The following is a 22,374-nucleotide window of genomic DNA, read 5'->3' on the forward strand; positions in this document are numbered from 1 at the left end:
CCTACCCTTGTTACTTGTAGGCCTACATATTGAATACAAAATAAACCTGGGAACTTCTGCCTCCAAGCTGGTATACAGACAGCTGCTTGCCATTCCTGGTGAGCAAGCCCACTTCCTCCTGACAGTAGTAGTTCCAGGGCTTCATGGCCCAGCTGCGACCAACACCTCCACAACATCATGGTGGGCACCATACCTTCATCCACCATGACCTCATAACATGGCACACACCTCATGCTTTTGTTTGATGCATACCAGCCACTGCTCCACCCACAGTATTTGGGCCCGCACTTGGTGTTGCATGCTCCATTTGTCTGAAAGGGGTCACAACAACCATCTATATGGATAGGCTCAAGCCAGCCTATGTCCTAGAGTGACCTTCTACTAATGGTCCCCAGTCGCATCACCACCAACACTGCCTCTGATACAATGCAGGCCAATACTGCTCTCTACGCTGTTCCCAATGTGCCACAGGCTGACGTTGCCCTCATGCCCTGTCTGACACAGTACCAGCAGACACCACACACTGTCCACCGCCATCCAAGTACACAACTGACACACCTCCCAGTGCCTGGGACCTCAGTGTCACCACTGCTCTACCCTTTTCAGAATGTCCAGCTGATGCAGATGCTGCCCTGTCCTCACAAGTACCCGTTGCTCCCGACACTCTGCTCCCACCGCCACTGCTAGCATCCACTCTATTGAAGAATTGACACTATTTCATTGCTCCCAAAGCTGCCGATGCCCTTCTTCTTCCCAGAAACTACACTACTCGCACAAGCACAGTAGTGGCAAGCTGCGCATGCCCCCCCCCCCCCCCCCCAGCAAGCATCCTCAGTCAGTTCCAGATACCCCTTTGTGTGGTTTTCACCAGTGTTTCCCTCTCAGAAAAGGGGAACTGTGTGCAACTCATGTTTGCCTCCACTTGTAGCAGTAGACGATGTGCTGCCCTCACCGAAACCAGTGATCAGCAAAGTTCCCACTGGACAAGGTACCACGGCATCTCTCCAGCACCCTTGCTGGTCACTTCCACTGTAGGTAGACCTTTGACTGCCAAGCTTTCCGGGGGCCACGTGTACCAAACCATTGCTGGACCAGTCTCTCCTCCCGTGTTGATGAGGCAGCGCTTCCCATCCCCCATTGTGCTCTCAGCAGTCCATCCCACAGATTGCCACGTGGTTCACGTCATTAGCTACCCCACTTCACTGGAGTTTGTTGACAGCAAGATTTCGCACCAGTGTCTAGTATCCATGTTTTCTGCAGTCCAGTTAACGAGAGAAGTGTTACCATGTCTTCCACGCTGCCTTCCCGAGCTGCGTTTTCTTGAGGGACTTTCCTTGAGTGCGGCTGTACAAAGTCATGCTGGATGCTCAATTCGTCCCCCTTGTACCAGCACCTCGATTACTGCGTGAAGTGTAGTTTACTTCAGTGCAGTGGAGTTCAAGAAGTGCCAGAAATACCAGGCGGGTTTATTAGCATTTCATCCGCAGCCATTTTGGCACCTTTTTACCACCAAGCGTACCACTGAAACGAGTTTTCTCCCTGGCCGTGCTGGCTTCCTTGACCACCAGACCAGTCCGTCTCACACTCAGACTTCCCCCCTTTTTCATGTGGATACAAAACACTTACTTATGGACATCGCTCCAGCGAATCGCCATGTTAACATTCCCCTGTGTGGCGCTTGTCGTCTTGTGCTGCCAGATGACGTCAAACAAAATACCGTAAGCTGTATAATGGTTCATCCTGTTTAAAGACTGCTCCATGAGCATTGATGCCCCCTTGGTTTAAGTGGTTGTAACCTATTAAATTTTGTTGTAGTAGTTAGTTTTTAGAAAGAAGTATCTTACAAACCAGCTCACATACCTCTTTCAGTACACCTTGTTATTTATTGTTTGTCCTTCCTAATAAATATGCTTCTATATACATATTTGCCCTTAGGAGCATAGAAATGAACCATTAAATCATTCCTTCAGTAGTTTCACATACACTGGTCAGCTGTGCTCATCACATACTTCCTGCTCTGTTTGCTCTGGCTGCCTCTGACTTAACTTGTCACATCCTAATATAGCACTGCATGTAACTTGAGGCTGCACTCTAATCTGAAATTCCTGTTTATTTACTAGTTACCCAGAGTAGCTGATCAGCTTTAATATTGAGACCAAAGCATGGCATTGTGATTTTACCAATACTAGCAGTCAGTATCTATCTTTCCACTGCCACTGAGCAATCACTTGCACAAGTGTTTCATTGATTGCAATGTTCAGAACTACGTCTTTTCACTGTTGAAGCTGGATTATGCCTTGTATGTGGGCACTGTAAAATCCGTAGCACCATGTTGCAAAACATTACTGAGAATGTTGAAGAAATCCTCCTCAGTACTTTCAGTTTCAGATGAGAAATTGAACAGTTTTCTAATGTGCAGATAATTTTTTTTTTTTAATTTGCTGCTCTTGGTACAGACTTTTAGCACCCACTTGGAAATTGCACCTAAGAGTTGCAATTCTACCTCAGTGGACTGCAAATAATCCCATGTGTCTTCTTTTTATCATTCAAGTCATGCTTTTAACTTTCCTGAATTAAGATTCATGAACATGATTTTAAATTCCCCCCCCCCCCCCCCACTTTAAATGATAAACTTATCTCCTCTCCTGAGGAATTTGAGAGCATGGTACCTCAAAACCTTTTAACATTTTTCATTTTTGTGTTTGTCAGTCACAAGGCACAAAAAACAGAACACTTTTTACTCTTTTACAGAGATGTTGTGTGGTCTCTACTTCATTATGGAGGTATGTATGTATGTGCGAGGGACATTTCATAAATAATGCAAAGCTGGGTATTACTGTGGATTGTTTGATGCAACAACAATGAAAATTATGTCAGATGTAGTTGGGTGCTTGAGGAAGAAGCACGTTTTTGTTTTTTCGCTATGTACTATAACATAAAATAGGCAAGAGGACCTGGCAGGGGTCTTTGATGCTGTGACTGTTGAAGACTAGAGGTCTTGCATCAGGGTCAAAACTTGATGCAGCAAAAACCCAGCAGAAATCCATAGTGCAGTAAGTTTACTTTGTGATGAGTTTACAATGGACCATAGTGCAGTTTCGCATTGAGTTAATTGTTTTTGTAGTGGTTGTATGAGCATAGATGATAATCAAAGACCTTGAATGCCAAAAAGTCAACAGATGAATAATGTTTGAAACTTTTGGCAATGCTCTTGAAGAAGATAGCGGTGCAACTTATGAGGAACTCTCTCAAGCCATGGGAATTCCCCCAACATCAATATTCCATATTCTGACAAATGATATGAAGAAGAGAAAAATTTCTGTGAGATGGGTCCCACACTGTTTCATTGCTGAAAAAAAGCAGAAACGCCTGGACATTGCAGTCTTGTTCAAACAACAATTCTACCATGAAGGTCAAGGATTCTTGTGTCAAATTGTTGCTATTGATGTTTAGAGACTTTGAATCAGAGTTGAAATCACAGTCCAATGACTGGAGAACTTCAGATTCTCCACATCCAAAAAAAAAATTTATGTGCTCAATCAAAGCTCGAGCAAATGATGATTTTTGCTTATGGTCACCAAGGAATCGTCATGACAAGCAGAGTCCCATGTGGAACAAGTGTCACAGCAGTGTATTATTGTAACTTCATGCAAAACCTGTGAAAAAAATGCACAAAACCCGTCCTCAGTTGCTGAAGGCTGGGGCACTCATTCTCCGCGACAGTGCTTACCTGAATATCAAGAATGTTGTAGCCCAAAATCTGCACGAGTATGGATGGGAAGTGTTGCCACATACTCCTTACATCCTGGATGTGGGTCCACCAGACATCGATTTGTTCCTGAAGTTGAAAAAACCTATGCATGGACATCATTATCTTTCTCTGGAAGAGCTGTATCACCTTTACCCAAGTCATTCAGTGGATGAACAGATGTGGTGCCCTGGATGGAATAATAGAGCTTCCATGATGTTGGGATTCAGTCATAGAGGAGCAGGGAGACTATATTGAAGGACTGTAAAGATATATTGGAAAAAAGGTACTACATACTATTTGCTGTGAGAGAGTTGGGCTGGCATCTGCTATTTATGATAAACTCCATTCTTTGATTGTTTATTGATGCCGGCGTGTTCTTTCTTTCTCTTTAGATTGAATGGTAAGTCCTCGCAGGGAAATAAGTATATAAAATGTATTTCACACCATAGGAGCACTACATTGGCCAACCACTTATGGAGTGACCTTCCAATAATCGCTTATTAGCAACAAGGCCGTTCAGTGTTACAGTAATTCTCCACCACGACTTCTTAGGGTGTTCAGACTGATTTCTAAATTCCACATATTAAAATGAAAAATGATTCTTTTCCAGTATTGTTATTAAATCTTACGAGATTTTAGACAAGAACGACAGATTTATTGCTTTGTGTGTGAATGAATCTAAACTGGGAGATCGCTTGGCTGCTCCATCATTTCCTGTGGTAACTGTCATAATCTACTTTATATGTAAATTCTCGTAACACGTCTCTGTGATCCTCAAGGCACTTGAGCAAATGAGGTGTGACCAAGTGGAGAAATTTCTTATTGTCTACAGATGATTTCTGTGCTCTTCAAGCAATTCAGCATTCTTACTCAGCAAAGAAAGTGAGCAGTATGACTCCTTTCTTCTACTGCAGAAATAGGGAGGTGGTGGCATTCTGTGAGGTGCCAGGCTAAATTTGAACTTGGGGAGGTGACTCCCTGCAATTTTCAAACTTTCTGTTGAATCTACCAATATGACAGTGAAAGGAGAAGTGGCTAGAGGGCAAGGACACCAAGGTGCTTACATTGAGAGTGTATGTGCAGCTGTTTATTTTCTTCCCAGTCTTAGTCTTGCCCAATTTTGTCAATGTGGTGCTTCTCATTCAGATGTGAAACTCCACCAGCTTATTGTAGTTGTGACATGTATACAAGTTTTTCATGCATCACATTAATTTGTTTTATATTCCTATCATGACGTAACATTTTTTTTACCAAACAGGTATGTACGCTGTAATGAAATGGCAGCAGCAGCTATGGATGCTGTGCATTCAGGTGAACTAAAAATTATTCCTGAGCATCACACAAAAACGTGGTTCCACTGGATGGAAAACATCAGGTGAGCTGCTTATCAAAATATTTTTCACATAATTGAGTAGATTAAGAGGAAAAAGTATGAACAATTACAGAAGAGTTATGTACCCAAAAATGCAAAAAGTCATGGGAAGAGTTAAAATAGTATGTAAATTGAGTGAATAGCAGCAGGATTACTGTGTATCAGTGGTCATTGTGACCAAAGCTTCTCATATTTTACATACTAATAGTCATAATATATGGTTTGGTGACTCTATTTTTGTGAATAGATTTACTTGTATTGATTCCCTCAAGTACAACACACATTGATTTTCCATTATTTATACTCGATATTTAATGCTTCAGCGCATTTGGTATCATGGGTCTATCAACTCTGTTGGTGAATGAACAGTTGAAAAATGAGAAATGACCAAGGCAATAACTCAGTTGGACCACTTTATGCACCACGCTGTTCAAAGCAAACAGTCAGCAGCAGCAATTTGTGACTACTGGTTACTGTGTGAAATGTGGATACCATCGCTCATATGTTTTTTCTCAAACTGTGGCTTCCACCATGTCAGATCTGCACTATGCACTAATAACCATCTCCAACTTTATGTGACCAAAAGAAAATTGATGAAGGCACTGAATATTTAAAAAAAAAATAAGCAGTGATTTTCATTTTTGATCTTCTTATAAATAAAACTTGTTTTAACCTGGCCTGCTGCTTGGTAAATAGAGGTGAAATTTCCCGAAGTGTGTTGATGTTTAATTTGAGATAACATCTGGTCTAATTATGGGCCTTTTTATGATGGTAGCTTGATAATAGCGTGTCCAGAATGGAAAGCAACAAAATATGACAAACTGTAGCCATTCATCAGCAAACTAATCATCAGTGGCGCATTGTTGTTCTTGTTGTGGTGATTGGATGTGTTGCATCCATCCAAGCTAGTTCATCTTGTACAAGCCTCTTCATCTTCAAACCTATATCCATTTGAACCTGCTTATTGTACTCATTTCTTGGTCTCCCTCAGTAATTGTCACAGTCTCTCCCCCCACCCCTCCCTCTTTCCTTCAATACCAAATTGATGCCTCAGAATGTATCCTGTCAACTGATCTTTCCTTTTAGTCAAGTTTTGTCATAAATTTATTTTCTCTGCAATTTGATTCAGTGCATCATGGTTAGTAATGCAATCTTCCCATCTAATTTTCAGCATTATTCTGCAACAACATATTTCAAATCTTCTATTCTCTTCTCACGCAAACTGCTTATCGTCCACATTTTACTTTTGTATAAGATTACGCCCAAGACAAATACCTTCAAAAAAGACTTCCTAACACTAAAATTTTTATTTGATGGTAACAAATTCCCCTTTTTTTTAGAAATCATTCCATTGTTCTATCCAGCCAGCATTTAATATCTTCTCTATGTCAGTTTTCATCAGTTTTTTGCTGACTAAATAGCAAAATAAGTGTACTACTTTTTAGAGTCTCATTTGCTAATCTAATTCACTCAGCATTGCCTGATTTAATTCAATTAGTTCTATGTCTACAACTACATACGTACTCCACAGGTCACCATACCGTGTGCATACCACTGCTAGTCATTTCCCATTCTTTTCCACTCATAAATAGAGTGAGGGAAAAAGACTGCCTATATGGCTCCGTATAAGCTCAAATTTCTCTGATGTTTGTGATCCTTATGCAGAATGTATGTTGGAGGCAGTAGGACTGTTGTATTGTCAGCTTCGAATGCTGGTTCTCGAAATTTTTTCAATAGCATACCTTGAAAAGAACATTGCCTTCCGTCAAGGGATTCCCAAAGCATCTCCGTAACACTTACTTGTTGATTGAACCTACCAGTAACAAATACGGCAGCAAGCCTTCGAATTGCTGTGATGTCATCCTTTAGTTGACCTGGTGCCCATTTAGTTGACCTGGTGCAGATCCCAGACACTCAATCATTATTCAAGAATGGGTGGCACTAGTGTTTGATATGTGGCCTCCTTCACACATGAACCACATCGTCCCAAAACTCTCCCAACAGGCTATTACATGCTTGTTCCATTTCATATTGCTTTGCAGCATTACACCTAAATATTTAATTGACATGAGTGCTAATGCTGTATTAGAACATTACAGGATTGTTTTTTCTACTCATCTGAATTAACTTACTATTTTCTACATTTAGAGCTAACTGTCATTCATCACACCAACTAGAAATTTTGTTTATGTCATCTTGTATCCTTGAATAGCCACTCAATAACAACACCTTTCTGTACCCCGCAGCAACATCAGCAAACACTTGCAGATTGCTGCTCACCCTGTCCATGAGATCATTTATGTATATACGAGTTCTGTTCAAAGAATTCTGGAGCTTTGTCCACAAAATTTTTCTGTGCTTGCTTTTTACTTATTGTGTATGGTCTCCTTCGAAATACTCTCAACAACAGATACCACACTTCCAACGCTATTTCCATGTTTGGAAGCAGTCTTGATATGCCTCTTGCTGGATTGCACAAAGCACCATCAGCAATTTTTTTTATTTTGTCTATCATTGCAAATCTTAATCCTTTAAATGGGGATTTCAACTTTGGAAATAAAAAATAAAAAGTCCACAGGGGCCAGGTCTGGAGAGTGATTTAGATTTTTGTGGAATAGTCACGCACCATAGGGATGAATGTGCTGGTGTGTTATCGTGATGCAGGAGCCATTAATTGTCTTGCCATGTTTCAGGCCATTTCCATCTCACATTTTATAATAGGCACTGCAACATATCCTGGTAGTAGTTCAAGAAAGCTATCAGCATGGCTTTGACATTTGACCTGACCCTAAAACTTTCTTTTTGGTCTTGGAGAACCTTTACCAACTCATTGTAAAGACTGAACCTTGTTCTCAACATCATAACCATAGACCCATGTCTCATCACCGATTATGATTCTCTTAAGGAACATCTAATTCTCATTTGTGTGATCTAAAAGCTCTTCACATATTGTGAGGTGAAGGTCTTTCTGATCCTGAATCATGAGCCGTGGTATGAACTTGGCAGCAACACAATGCATTCCAAGATGCTGTGTCAGGATTTTATGACAATCTCTCTTGGACAGTCTGTCTTTGTTTGGTATGCACAGTTTTGTTGATGTACCTGACATGAGCATCATCAGTTGATGTCGAAGGGCATCCTGAACAAGGATCATCCTCAACTTCCGTCCAGCCATTTTCAAACTGAGCGAATCGTTCATAACTCTGAGTAAGGCTTAAGCACTCATCACCATAGGCTTCCGGTATCATTTGGCGTGTCTTTGGAAAGGTTTTCCTGAGTTTCACACAAAGTTTAATGTAATGTGTTGCTCCTCTAACTCTTCCTTCTCGAAATTCACAAACTGTGCGACACAACATTATACGCAGCGCAGTGCTGAACAATAACTAACAGACTTACAATAGTGAAACTTCCATCAGTTACACATTAAATACAGGCCTGTGCAGGAATGCCAACAGCATTTCGCTGCAACAAGTCATTAGCGCAAAATCATAATTGTTCCAGAATTCTTTGAACAGATATCCTCACATATCTGAGAACCTATTCCATGTACTGACATCTTCGCTAACAGTCTGCAGTGAGCAACGTGTCAAATGCGTCAAATGCTTCTCAGAAATCTAGGAATATGGAATCTCCCTGTTGCCCTTCATTCATAGTTCGCAGGATATCGTGAGAAAAAGGCAAGCTGAGTTTCACACGAGTGATGTTTTCTAAAACAGTGCTCATTTGTGAATAGAAACTTTTCTGCTTCGAGGAACTTTATGTTATATTCAAACTGAGAATATGTTAAAGAATTTTGTAGCAAACCATATGAAGGATTTTGGTCTGTAATTTTGTGGATCAGTTCTTTTACTCTTATATACAGGAGTAACCCGTGTTTTTTCCCAGTCACTTGGAACTGGGCGAGAGATTTGTTATAAATGCAAGCTGAGTAAGGGGCCAGTACCACAGACTAGTCTTTGTAAAACCGAATTGGAATTCCATTTGGACCTAGTGATTTATGTGTTTTCAACTCTTTCAGTTGCTTCTCTACACCAGGGATGCCTATTACTATGTTCTTCATATGGGAGTCTGTGGGATGGTCAGATGATGGTATTTTTATGTGATCGTCCTGCGTGATCGATTTCTTAAACGAAAAATTTAAAATTTCAGATTTCCTTTTGCTATCTTCTATTGCCACACCAGATTGGTCAATAAGTGACTGGATAGAAGCCTTCAACCCACTTAGCAATTTTACATAGTTTAATGACCTCCTTTGTTACGCACAATTGGATGAGTGTTAATTGTAATAAATGTTCATGGAGTAAAAATATTGTTAGCCGGGTCTAGTGGTAATTTTGAAGAAAAAAACACTCATATTGTTTTTTAAGGATCTCCTTCAATCCATTGCTTGAATTTCTTCTGTCTGGAAACCAGGTTCTCTTGTACGTTTGGAAACCTCATAGGTTGCCGTGTTTCGTGAATAATATAGACAACAAACTGATTTGTCTATAATTTTCATTTTTAATAGTCCTAGATGCCTTGCTGCCACCAATTACAATATTCACTCAGCGAAATACATACCATTTGTATGCAACTCTAGAAAAATTTTACATCTTTCCTTCCTTCCCACCAGACAACACACATCCAATCGGCACCCAGTTAACATCGTTCCAAAGTACATCAGTAAAGATATAACCATACTAAGATCGGAACATAGAACATTAAATCGAAAATAATTTACAGCACAATAGAACAATTATGATAACATAGGTATTAAGGTATTAAGGTCCATGGAGAAGAAATGAAAACATTGAGGTTCGCCGAAGACATTTTGATTCTGTCAGAGACAGCAGGGGACTTGGAGGAGCAGTTGAATGGAACGGATATGGTCTTGAAAGGAGGGTATAGGATGAACATCAACAAAAGCAAAACGAGGATAATGGAATGGAGTTGAATTAAGTCGGGTGATGCTGAGGGAATTAGATTAGGAAATGAGACACTTAAAGTAGTAAAGGAGTTTTGCTATTTGGCGAGCAAAATAACTGATGCTGGTCGAAGTAGAGAGGATATAAAATGTTGACTGGCAGTGGCAAGGAAAGCGTTTCTGAAGAAAAGAAATTTGTTAACATCGAGTATTGATTTGGGTGTCGGGAAGTCGTTCCTGAAGGTATTTGTGTGGAGTGTAGCCATGTATGGAAGTGGAACATGGACGATGGATAGTTTGGACAAGAGGAGAATGGAGACTTTCGAAATGTGGTGCTACAGAAGAATGCTGAAGATTAGATGGGTAGATCACATAACTAATGAGGAGGTATTGAATAGAATTGGGAAGAGAGGAGTTTGTGGCACAACTTGACTAGAAGAAGGGATCTCTTGGTAGGACATGTTCTGAGGCATCAAGGGATCACCAATTTCGTACTGGAGGGCAGTGTGGAGGGTAAAAATCGTAGAGGGAGGCCAAGAGATGAATACACTAAGCAGATTCAGAAGGATGTAGGCTGCAGAAGGTACTGGGAGATGAAGAAGCTTGCACAGGATAGAGTAGTATGGAGAGCTGCATCAAACCAGTCTCAGGACTGAAGACAACAACAACAACAACAACAACATATTCACATAAACAAAAATTTATCTTTTTGTAGTGCAGTTTTTTCCCCCCACAGCAGTTAATTGTGTTAGCACGACATATTATACAGTCAGAGTTTAAAACATTTCAAATAAGACTGTAAATTTGAAAATATACATGGTCCCAGATGGCTTATTGCACTTTACAGTAGGACCACAATTTGCATGGGTTTTCAGCTAAATCCTTTGATGGCGTATGGCAGGACAGTTGTGTGCATCGCATTTCAATCTTTTTTACAGCTCCTCGAGTATCTACTTACTTTTGCCTGTCATCATCTGTGCATTCTCTTCTGAACTGAGAGTGCAAGAGACTTTGCTTCCTCAGCATTTTCCGAATTTCGTTATTAAATCATGGTGGGTATTTTCCATCCTTAATCCACTTACTCAGCACATACTTCTCCAGAGGGCAATTTACAAACTGTTTAAACTTTGCTCATAATTCCTCTATTGTATCACACAGGGACTAAATGATCTCCATTCGTTGTCTAAGTAGGATGCTGGTACCTGTTTATCTTTTCCTTCTAGCAAAAATACTCTCTTAGTCTTTGTAATTGGTTTTTATGACATATGTTCCATGACTCACTAAAAAATTTCAGAGCTATCTTCTTTGGGTTTCAGTCAGCTCTTGGTTCTGAGAATAATTGGAGTACAACAAATTTCCTGGAAGGCAGTAAATTCAGGAACTTTGTTATGAGTAATTGGAAAATTTACTAATAATATTTTGACAGCCAAAGTTCTTTACTTTGAACCTGGTCTGATTTCACTGTCTGTGTGTCAACTGATTGTTCATCAGAGTACCTCAAACTACTGCCTAGCCCTAAAAAAAAAACCACCTGTGTTTCACAAGTACTCTACTTCATGAGTAGCTGCTTCCTTTGTGTAGTGCAGACCTGACCTATCAAGAGGAGTCTCACAGCTCTCTACTTGATAATGCAGGCCCAGAAATGACTGGCCAAGACAGTCACAGAGTTGATGTAGCCTTTGGTTTGATATCCTCCACTCTGCTCCTAACCAAAGGACCCTGAGCACCTCTGGGATCAATGCTGCAAATAGTGAGCTCTGCTTACACTCCACACGCAATGCCAGCACCTTTTACCACTTCCGCCAACCACCTGTAAAAATGAGAATGGCATCAGAACCAAAGCAACAGGTGCCATTGATGTGTACATGAGCCACAACTTGCAGACAATTGCATCTGTACATTGAATATCTGTAGGCAAGGCTTCCTCCACATCTCAGATAAGGCTCTCCTGCAGACATTCCGAGTTCACAGTGGCTTTCATTCCGGCCCTGAATGCTATTTTCTGAAGAGGCTCCATAATGTGCATTACATTGCAGTTCCTGATAACTAGTAAACCCTTCCCCCTGTGTACACGTTCAAACACTGCTGAAGGAGCAGTCACCTGTCCATACACAGGGTGAATGGGTGAGGCCAGATGGCCAGCCTCCACATTGGCCCTTTGCGGGGTGGTAATGCATTTGTATTGCTTGAGGCAGAGGGGGAGGGGGGGGGGGGGGGGGGGGAGGTTGAACCACTGGACGGCAACTCAGCAGTCGAGCCTGTGGGCAAAACAAGCAACACTTGAGGTGTGCCATGCAATACACCAGATGCTTCGCCACAACAACACCCTGAGGCAGCTGTTCACGAACTGCGACCAGCTCCTCCTGCGTCCGCACGCAGCATGCCCTCATCCTATCCATCCCAGGACTTCTAAGAAAACACAGAAAGAGCTAAATATGTAACTTGCTGCTCTGCAGGCGTGTAGCAGGGGACAGTTGGAACCTGATACAGCTGAACTGAACAGTTGTTGGCTCTTCAAAATGAATGAATCAATGAATGAATGAATGAATGAATGACAACTACACCAAAGACTGCCTGGATTTACACTTTAAAGTCGCACCCGTGTTTACTCTTGTTTGATTTTTGTGATGCTCATCTTATAACCTTTTTTCAAGACACTATCCATTCTGTTCAAATGTTCTTCCAAGCCATTCACAGTCTGTGACAGAATTACAATGTCATCAGCAGACCTCAAAGCTTTTATTTCTTCAGTGTAAACTTAAATTCCTTCTGCAAATTTTTCTTTGATTTCCTTTACTACTTGCTCAATGTACAGGCTGAATAACATAGGGGGTGGTATACAACCCTGTCTTAACTCCCTCTCAACAATTACTTCCCTTTCGTGTCCTTTGACTCTTGCAACTGCATTTTGGTTTCTGTACAGGCTGTATATAACCTTCACCCCCTGTATTTTACCCTGCTGCCTACAGAATTTTAAAGAGCGTATTCAAATTAGTGTTGTCATAACTTTCTCTAAATCTATGAATCCTATAAATGTAGGTTTGTCTTTCTTTAACCTATCTTCTAATGCAAATCATAGGGTCAGGATTGCCTTGCATGTTCCTATGTGAACTGAACTCATCCTCTCCAATGCCAGCTTCTACTAGGTTTTCCATTTGTATCAGTATTTTCCAACCATGGTTGTTAAACTGATAGTTCGGTAATATTCACATCGGTCAACATCTGTGCTTTCCTTGGAATTGGAATTAATACATTCCTCGTGAATTCTGAGATTATTTGCTCTGTCTCACATATATTGTGAACTAAGTGGAATAGTTTTCTCATGGCTGGCTCTCCCAAGGATATCAGCAGCTCTGAAGGAATATTGTCAACTCCAGGGGCCTTGTTTCAGCATAGGTCTTTCAGTGCTCTGTCAAATTCTTCTTGAAGTATCATATTTCATATCAGCTCATCTTCATCTACTTCCTCTTCCCTTTCTGTAATATTGCTTTGTGTAGCCCATTGATATATCCCTTCCACCTTTCAACTTTCCTTTCTTTGCTTAGTACTGATTTTCCATCTGAAATCTTGATTTTTGTACATCAGCTTACTTTTTTCCAAAGGCGTCTTTAATTATCCTTTAAGTGGTATCTATCTTCCCCCTACTTGTGTAATATTTGCTTTTATCCTGTAGCCATCCCTGCTTAGCCATTTGCAATTTCTGTCCATCTGATTTTTTGGACTTTTGTATTCTCTTTTGCCTGCTTCATTTGCAGCATCTTTATATTTTCTTCATTTGTCACTTAAATTTAATGTGTCCTGTGATATCCAAGGATTTCTGCCAGGTCTTGTCTTTGTACATAGTTGATCCTTTGCTACCTTCACTATCTCATCTCTAAAAGTTATCTATTGGTCTTCTACTATATTCCTTTTCCCTTTCCCAGTCAGTAGTTGCCTATGCTCCCTATGAAACTCTCAACCACCTCGCATTCTTTCAACTTACCCAGGTCCCATCTCCTTGATTTACTTCCTTTTTGCAAATTCTTTAGTTTTAATATACAGTTCAGAACCAATAAATCATGGGCAGAGTCCACAGCTACTTCTGCAAATGTTTTATAGTTTAAAATCTGAGTTTGAAATCTCTGCCTTACCATTATGTAATTAGTCTGAAACCTTCCACTGTTTTCAGGTCTCTTCCATGTATACGAGGTGCGACAATAAAGTAATGAGGTTGATTTTCTTTGCAAGATGTGTCAACCCTGCAGGTTTGCGTAGGCACAATATCTTTGACCTTGGTTTATTAGCTGCTTCTAGTCCAAGTGGCATATCGATGCAACTGCTCAGTCGTGAATTGTGCTCTAATAAGTTAACACGTTTTTGCGTGTCTCGTCACAGAAATGGAACCGCATAATATTGTGCAACGGTATGCCATTTCTTTATGCGTTAAATTGGGTGAAAACGTGGTAAGCTTCAGAAGGCTTTTGGAGAGGAGGTTATGTCAAGAGCTGAAGTTTTTCATTGTTTAGTGAAGGCAAAACGAATGTTGAGGATGAAGACAGCAGTGGACGACCATCAACCTCATGTACGGATGTGAACTTGGCCAGGGTGCGTCAACTCGTACGATCTGATCGAAGATTGTCCGTGAAAATGATTGCAGAAGAACTGAACGTCAATTGAGAAACGGTTCGTCTGATAATAACTGAAGATCTTGGTATGAGAAAGATTTGAGCAAAAATGGTCCCCAAAAATCTCACACCAGAACAACGAGAAACACGGAAAACTGTGGCAACCAATCTGTTGGAGCAAATGGAAATCAATCCAGAATTGTTGAGCCATGTTATCACTGATGATGAAAGTTTGTTTTTTCAGTAGGATCCAGAGACAAAATGCCAAAGTTCGCAATGGTGCTCAAAGGGATCACCCAGACCAAAAAAAGCTCGCATGTCAAAGTCAAAAGTGAAATGCACGCTTGTGTGCTTCTTTGATTCCAAGGGAATTGTTCATAAGGAGTGGGTGCCTCCTGGACAAACAGTTAACCAATATTGCTACAAAGAAATTTTAGAAAGACTTCGTAAAAGAGTTCTTCGTGTCCGTTCCAACATTGCTGATAATTGGATTCTGCATCACGATAATGTGCCATCCCATACTGCTGTGTCAGTACAGCAATTTTTAACCTCAAAACAAATTTCAGTACTATCACAGCAACCTTATTCAGCAGATATCGCTCTGTGCAACTTTTTTCTATTTCCAAGATTCAAAATGGCGGTCAAGGGACAACATTTTCAAACAACACAAGATGTCCGAAAAGCTGTGACTAGATTCTTGGAGGATATTATAGAAGATGAGTTCCAGAAATGTTACCATCAATGGCAGAAGCGTTGGAAAAAGTGAGTGCATTCAGAAGGGAACTACTTTGAAGGAGACAACACTAAACTTGACTAAAACGGTAAGCAACATTTTTTTCATATTGGTCTCATTACTTTATTGTCGCACCTCGTATAACCTTCTTACACACTGCCTAAATCAAGTATTAGCAATAATTAAATTATGCTCTGTGCAAAATTTTACCAAGAAAATTCCAATCTACCATCCGAATTAAATTTTCATCTCCCTGAACTATCTGAGAATGTATTGTAATGTAATACATTCTTTCAGTCCCTTCAACATCTGCAGAGCTGGTTGGCATATAAAGTTTTACTATTGTCTGGGGCTGGCCTCATATCTACCATGGTTATGATAATGCATTTCTATTCTGTACATAGTAGTTAACCCACATTCCTATTTTCTTATTTATTTTTGGACCTACTCCAGCATTGCTCCTACTTCATTTTGTATTTATAACCCTGTACTTGCCTGACCAGAAGCCCTCTTCTTTCTGCCACCACACTTCACTAAATCCCACTATAGATACCTTGAATAGTGTGTAAGCACCTATAAAAGATAACTTAATCACAGTTGCTGCGAGCTATGTCTTAACTGCCATGTTGCACCTCACTGGTTCTAAAAGTAAAATCTTGAAAGGGGGAAAAAGGGGTTTCTATATAAGGTTAAGCATATTGAGATTATATTTGTTGTTTTAGTCATAAAGAGTAACAAATAGAAAGAAATGTGTAAGCAGTTTTTGCTAGTCCTTCTCAGATCTACATTGGTACATCTGTCCACATCAAATCTACCAACCACCAACAATAGCTCCACTGCAACAGCTTGCACCCATTACGCACCAAAAGGTCACTTCCATACGACCTGTGGATGTCACATTTGTAGTGATGAGCAGTCTCTCTTCAAATATACTGAGCGCCTCACTGAGGCCTTCGCAGACTGAAATTATCCTGCCAGCCTTGTCCAGAAACGCGTCCCGTGCCTGTCTCACCAGTCACCTACCATCCCTTACACACTCACAGTCTGGCCACAAAGGAGCACTCCTCTTGTGACTCAGTACTATCCAGGACTGGAGCAACAGAATCACACTCACTGCCAGGTTTTTGACTACCTCTCATCGTGCCCTGAAGTGAGAAACATCCTCCCCACACTTCCTACACCTGCAGCCCACCCAGCCTATGCAATATCCTTGTCTGTCAGTGCTCCACCCCTGCTCCAAACCCCTTGCCTCATGGCTCATACCCTCTAGGAGCCCCAGATGCAGGAACTATCTCATACGAGGTGTGTTCAAAAAGTAAAGTGACAGTATATTTGTATGAAAAAATATTTATTTATTTATCAATATTCATGTTGTTCCCTTCAAAGTAATCCCCTTCAGATACAATAGGCTTGTGCCAACACTTCTTCCAATCCTTGAAGCACTTGTCATAAGAACTTTTTGGTACAGCCTTGAGTAGTTCCAGTGATGCAGTTTTTATTTGCTTAGTCGTTGAGAATCTTCATCCTTTCATAGGTCTCTTCAGTTTTGGGAACAGGAAAAAATCGCAGGGGGCCAAATTTGGTGGATGAGGCATGATTGTCTTGTTGTTTTTGGCCAAAAAATCTCTCACAAGCAACAATGAATGAGCAGGTGCCCTGTAATGATGCAAAAGCCATGAACTGTTTCTCCACAATTCTGGACTTTTTTATATATTGCATCTCTCAAAAAGCACATAACGTCAAGATAATACACCTTATTGACCGTATGACCTTGGGGCAAAAATTCATGATGTGTACGCCACGGTAATTGAAAAAAATAGTGAGCAAAACTTCGACATTTGATCAAATTTTTTTCGGTCTTGGCTGCCTGGGATGCTTCCACTGGGACAATTGGACTTCGGTTTCAATGACTGTAAACCCATGTTTCATTACCAGTTATGACCCTTTTGAGCAAATCAGGATCATCATTGACATCAATCAAAAGCTCCTGAATGCTGCTCATGCGATGGTTCTTCTGATCAAAATCGAGAAGTTTTGGAACAAACTTAGCTGACTCATTCCCAAAACATCTGAAAAATTTGCATGACACAAGCCGACTGATATGCCAACATCCTCAGCAACTTATCCTACGATTATTTGATTATTTACAAAACAATTTGCTTCACAGCTTCAATGTTATCATCTGTTGTCGATGTGCTGGGGAGTCCAGACTGAGGTTTGTCACTGACATCTTCTTGGCCATCTTGGAAGAGCTTGTACCACATGTAAAGTTTTTTTTTTTTTTTACTTAGAGCAGACTCTCTGTATGCCACTGTCAACATTTCAAGTGTTTTAATGCACTTTATTCCATTTTTCACACAAAATTTGATGCAAATTCTTTGCTCCATTTTTTATAAAGTATTTTTTATAAAGTGTGCTGTACATTTGAAACTGTGAACATATGTTTGGGTCATGTGTACCAACATAACAGAAAAAAGATGGATAATCGAATGTACATTGCCCACGCAATTTTAAAGTGACACTACTTTTTGAACAGCCCTTGTACATCCTCCCAATACAACTCACTCCAGTCCTGCCACTGCCATCTCCTACCCCATCAAAGACAGAGCCACCTGTGAAAGCAACTGTGTTATCTACAAACTTAGCTGCAACTGCTATGCAACATTCTGCTTGTGTTTAATGTGCTGTCTGTCTGCATGAATGGCCAGTGCCGAACTTTGGCCTAGAGACAGCTGGACCATCCTGTTGCTGAAAATACCATGCAACATGATACGCTACACATTAATGATAGATTTACAGCCTGTGCCATTTGGATTCTTCCCACCAAAACCAGCTTTTCTGACTTGTGCAGGTGGCAGCTCTTCCTACAACATATCCTTCATTCTTGTAACCCCTCTGACCTCAACCTTCACTAGTCCCTGTCCTTTTCTTGCCTGTACCCTCCCTAATCCCACTTCGGTGGACATGTGTCCTATCTGCTGGCCAATGCCCCTACAAGTCTTTTCCTCTTATCTCTCTTATTTCTCCCCTCCTCCCCCATCCCCCTCCCAGCACAGCCTTCCAGTGTTGCACATAGCAGCACAGTCATCTTTCCTACTAATACCTGCTATTTCCTCCCCCCCCCCCCCCCCCCTTCCCTCCACACTGCATGCTGCCTCCTTACCCCCTCTGCCCATCACAATCACCATGATAAATGATGTCTCTCTGAAGCACTTGAATTCATTTTGAAGAAAATACAGACTACTGTTTATGGAATCTCTCCAGCTAAATGACAAAGCCTTCAGGAGATTTTGATCAGATAATTTTAAGCATTAACACCTGTGTAGTAAAATAGTCCGTAATATGCACACCCGTTCGTAATATGCACACCCGTAACACTGTTTTATAAGTTGAATGTTACGGTGTTTAGAGTTTCTATGTAATTAATGTTATTTATTTTGTCACAGAAACCTAAAGTAAACAGTAAAATAATTGATTGTCTATCATTTTTGAGATGATATTTGTTGTATGCGTCTTACAAGAAAAGATAACAATGTATAAGACCTGCTTCTCGTAGTATATTGCAGGAGCATGCTTTTTCCCCATCCAGTAATAGTTACTTAACATGACAGTTCTCCATTTCTCTTGGTGACTTTGCTTCGCCAGTGAAATGAAATGTCATTGTGAAAGCACACACCGTGTGTGTCACTCGTATAGTCACAGTTTTTCAAATTTTCTGCTTTGAAGTTCCCCAGAACATTCGTAAAGGATTGTCGTGCTGAATTCTTCTTGTCCTTAAACACTAATTCAGATTGAGTGTCTAATTAGTTCTTTCTTTTATCTGTTGACCAATAAACACAATTGCCTTTTTTTAACAAATGTGGAGAACTTAAGACATAAGTAAGTGGGTGCAGAATCATTTACATTTAAAGTTTTTACGAGACTATTCACAAGCTCCAGTTTTATATATAGTTACAGAATAGTGGTTTATGCACATAATTTTTAATTCTTTAGTACAGCCAGTAAAAGAAGTTGTTTTGGGCGCATCTATCTCAACCAGTGATGTAACATAACTTTGTAGATATCTCTAAGGCAGTAGTTCAGTGTTGTTGTAGCTCTGTAGATGACTGTTTTTGCCTGCAGCCATTTGTGCTTCATAGTTGAAAGATGGAAAAGCACTGCCAGATTCAGGTTTTTTTTTTCTCCATATCTACCATAAAAATTAATGACTGCCTTTGAGGTCAGCTTTTACACATGTAGAATTTGTCCTAGCGCAGTTATTCAGTAGCCCAGGACACGTGATGTAGCTGGATTGCTTCTGAACAGTGTGGCAGTGAATTCAAAATCCCCATAGACATCCCATTGATAACTCATTTGGTACATTCCAACCAGGATGTTTCTCACACTTGAAGACATTTCTTTAATATAGGGAGCATGTGCCACAGGAGTAGAAGGAAACATGTTGCCATCATATAAAAGTACTCCTTAAAGACAAGTCTTCAAAGCATCAGTGACGTCACCACTGAATTAGGCTATGCACTATATTCAGTGCAGCCAGCGTACCATCTGTCTCTTTTCAGTATGTGAGGTTGCCATTAGTTTTATAGGACTACTTCAGTTATTTAGCTCTATTGCAAAATATGGACACTCGTAGGCAGTTTTAAACGTGATGCCAAAAGTTCTGCCTTATTTTTAGGGGATTCTAGATCCCTTATGGCATAATTAAGGCCCCCTTGTGTCACCTTGTTAATCAAGGAGGATGTGCTATCTCAAACTGAATGGTTTTCTCTCCACCGAAAGATTTTGTAGAAGTCATGGAAACTTTTTCTATAGGCTCAGGATCAGAAATTTTTCGGCACAATATACAAGTGAAATTTCAGAGCATATATTAGGGTAGGCAACTATTTTTTTGCCCTTGGAGAAGCCTTTGATTAGTGGAAACCCTACATAAATAAGTCATTGATATGTCTCATGGACGCTCTCTAAATCATCCACAATCCAAATGGCAGACAATATCTTTCCCTTTAGTTCACACTTTAAGGTTGCAGGAACACAGAATGGAGCATGTGAAGAGTGCTCATTTTTTTTTCTCCTGGTCCCCCATCTTACAGCCAAACTGTGGCTTTGTTATAGAAGGTGTAATTAAAAAATTCCTCAAAGCAAATGTTACTTCATTATCAATATAGTGAAAGTTATGTGCACTGTTATCACAAAAATGAGACATCGTTGTATACTGTTAAGAGAACAGAACAGCACAGTTTTCAATAAAGCAATTCGAAAAGCATAAAAATGCAATTACATTGTTACTATTCTTAAAAATAAAAGACTCTTATCTGGCTGCAGTGCTACTGATCATGTGTTTAACAGGTACAGAGCATAGAGCATATACCACACCATATGATGATACTATGCTGTGAGAATTATAACTTGCTCGGACAGCGCTGCCAACTATTTATACTGGGGACCTGACAATTAGTGAAGAAAGCATAGTTACTGGTAATGGTTACAGTATTGTTGCACTGAAATAACAATCAGTACCAAATCCGAAGGCAGGTTCATCAATGAAGTACACCACTTATAACTGAAAGCATGTTTGTTGCTGACACCCATTGTAGAGTCAGAACACAAGTGAAGTACTGGAGGATCGAGTACACAGTTATTTATACAGACATTGAATATTCGAGATATACAAACATTAAAATCATAAGTTACTTCAAAAAGGTTCTAGAAATGATAAATACAAAATAACAAATAATTTCTGGTTGTCAGGTTTGAATTAGTGACCCATGCCATCCCAGCCAGCAGTCCTAACCACTAAACCACACTGCATGCACTAGAGCTCACAGAGTTGCTCCCCGCTCCTTCTCCTGAAGAAATAGTGAGCTGCTGTTTCAGAAGTCCTCATTGTAGCTGAATACAGCACATTGGATCTAGACCGACCGCAATGGCGCAGTGGTTAGTACACTGGACTCGCATTTGAGACGACTGCGGTTCAGATCTGCATCCAGCCCTCTTGATGTAGGTTTTGAGTGATTTCCCCAAATTGCTTCATGCAATTGCTGGGGGTGGTTCTTCTAAAGGGCGCTACTGATTTCCTTTCCCATCCTTGCCTAACATCAGCTTGTGCTCCATCTCTAATGAGCTCGTTGCCGCTAGGACATAAAACACAAATCTCCCCACATTTTATTTAGATCTTACCAGTGGTCTTCTGTATGGCAGTTTGCAGATCCTTGCATTATGGTTGTATTGTTATATTCTCTTCACTATGATGAGCACAGATGGTAGCTCCTCATATCAAAGCTTAGTCATCATCAAGTCAGTTTTCAATTTCTCTTTACTTCCCATCATTAATTTGTGCCTGTGGGCTGTAGTTGCAGACACAGATGACATCTCTGTGCTTTTGTTTTCCTGATGAAGGCTCTGTAATCATTGGCTTCATATAGGATATCTGACAAGAGACAAAGTATATGATAAGGCCCAAAGTAGCACTTAAGTAAATTTTTTGATAGTTTCTCTTTCCACATGGGCATAAAAATTCGTTCCAAGTCACCCAATCTGTAGCTGTACTTGACATACAGTGTCCTGGGTATTTATGGTCTGTATGCTTGGTACACTCCGTGCTTCAAAAGACACCTTTTAAAAGGAACTTTGCAATTTCTGGAGCTTTGACAGTCAGCACAACTTTGGTGGCAGCATAGTCAGTGCAGACTGTTATCCATCGATTCCTGTTTTGGGAAACTTTTCAAGAGATCAATTCCTAATCAGTGGAATGCCACTGCCATAGGTGGGATTGGTACCAGGTACTCCAAAGATGATAGTGGCATAGGCTTCCATCACTGGCATGCCATACGGTGGCTCACATAGCCATTAGCCATCAGTAGAAACCTGACCAGTAATATCTGCATGTGATTCAGTCTAGAGCCTTCATGACTCCCAGGTGACAAGATGTAGGCGCATTGTTGAAACACTTCAAGATCGCTAGCTGCAGATGAGATGGGATGACGAGCAACAAGTTCTGCCCCATCGAATCGT

The 22,374-nt window shown here is 40.5% G+C and overlaps 1 protein-coding gene across 1 annotated transcript in view; it reads left to right on the forward strand.

Moving 5' to 3' along the window:
• LOC126187375 (valine--tRNA ligase) overlaps positions 1–22,374 on the forward strand; it is a 189,830-nt gene that overhangs the window by 56,469 nt on the left and 110,987 nt on the right. Inside the window, exon 9 of the mRNA XM_049928422.1 lies at positions 5,010–5,126. Coding sequence (XP_049784379.1) covers positions 5,010–5,126 — 117 coding nt within the window. The remainder of the gene's footprint in view (positions 1–5,009; positions 5,127–22,374) is intronic.

This window comes from Schistocerca cancellata, chromosome 5 (genome assembly GCF_023864275.1).
Source record: "Schistocerca cancellata isolate TAMUIC-IGC-003103 chromosome 5, iqSchCanc2.1, whole genome shotgun sequence".
NCBI lineage: Eukaryota > Metazoa > Arthropoda > Insecta > Orthoptera > Acrididae > Schistocerca > Schistocerca cancellata.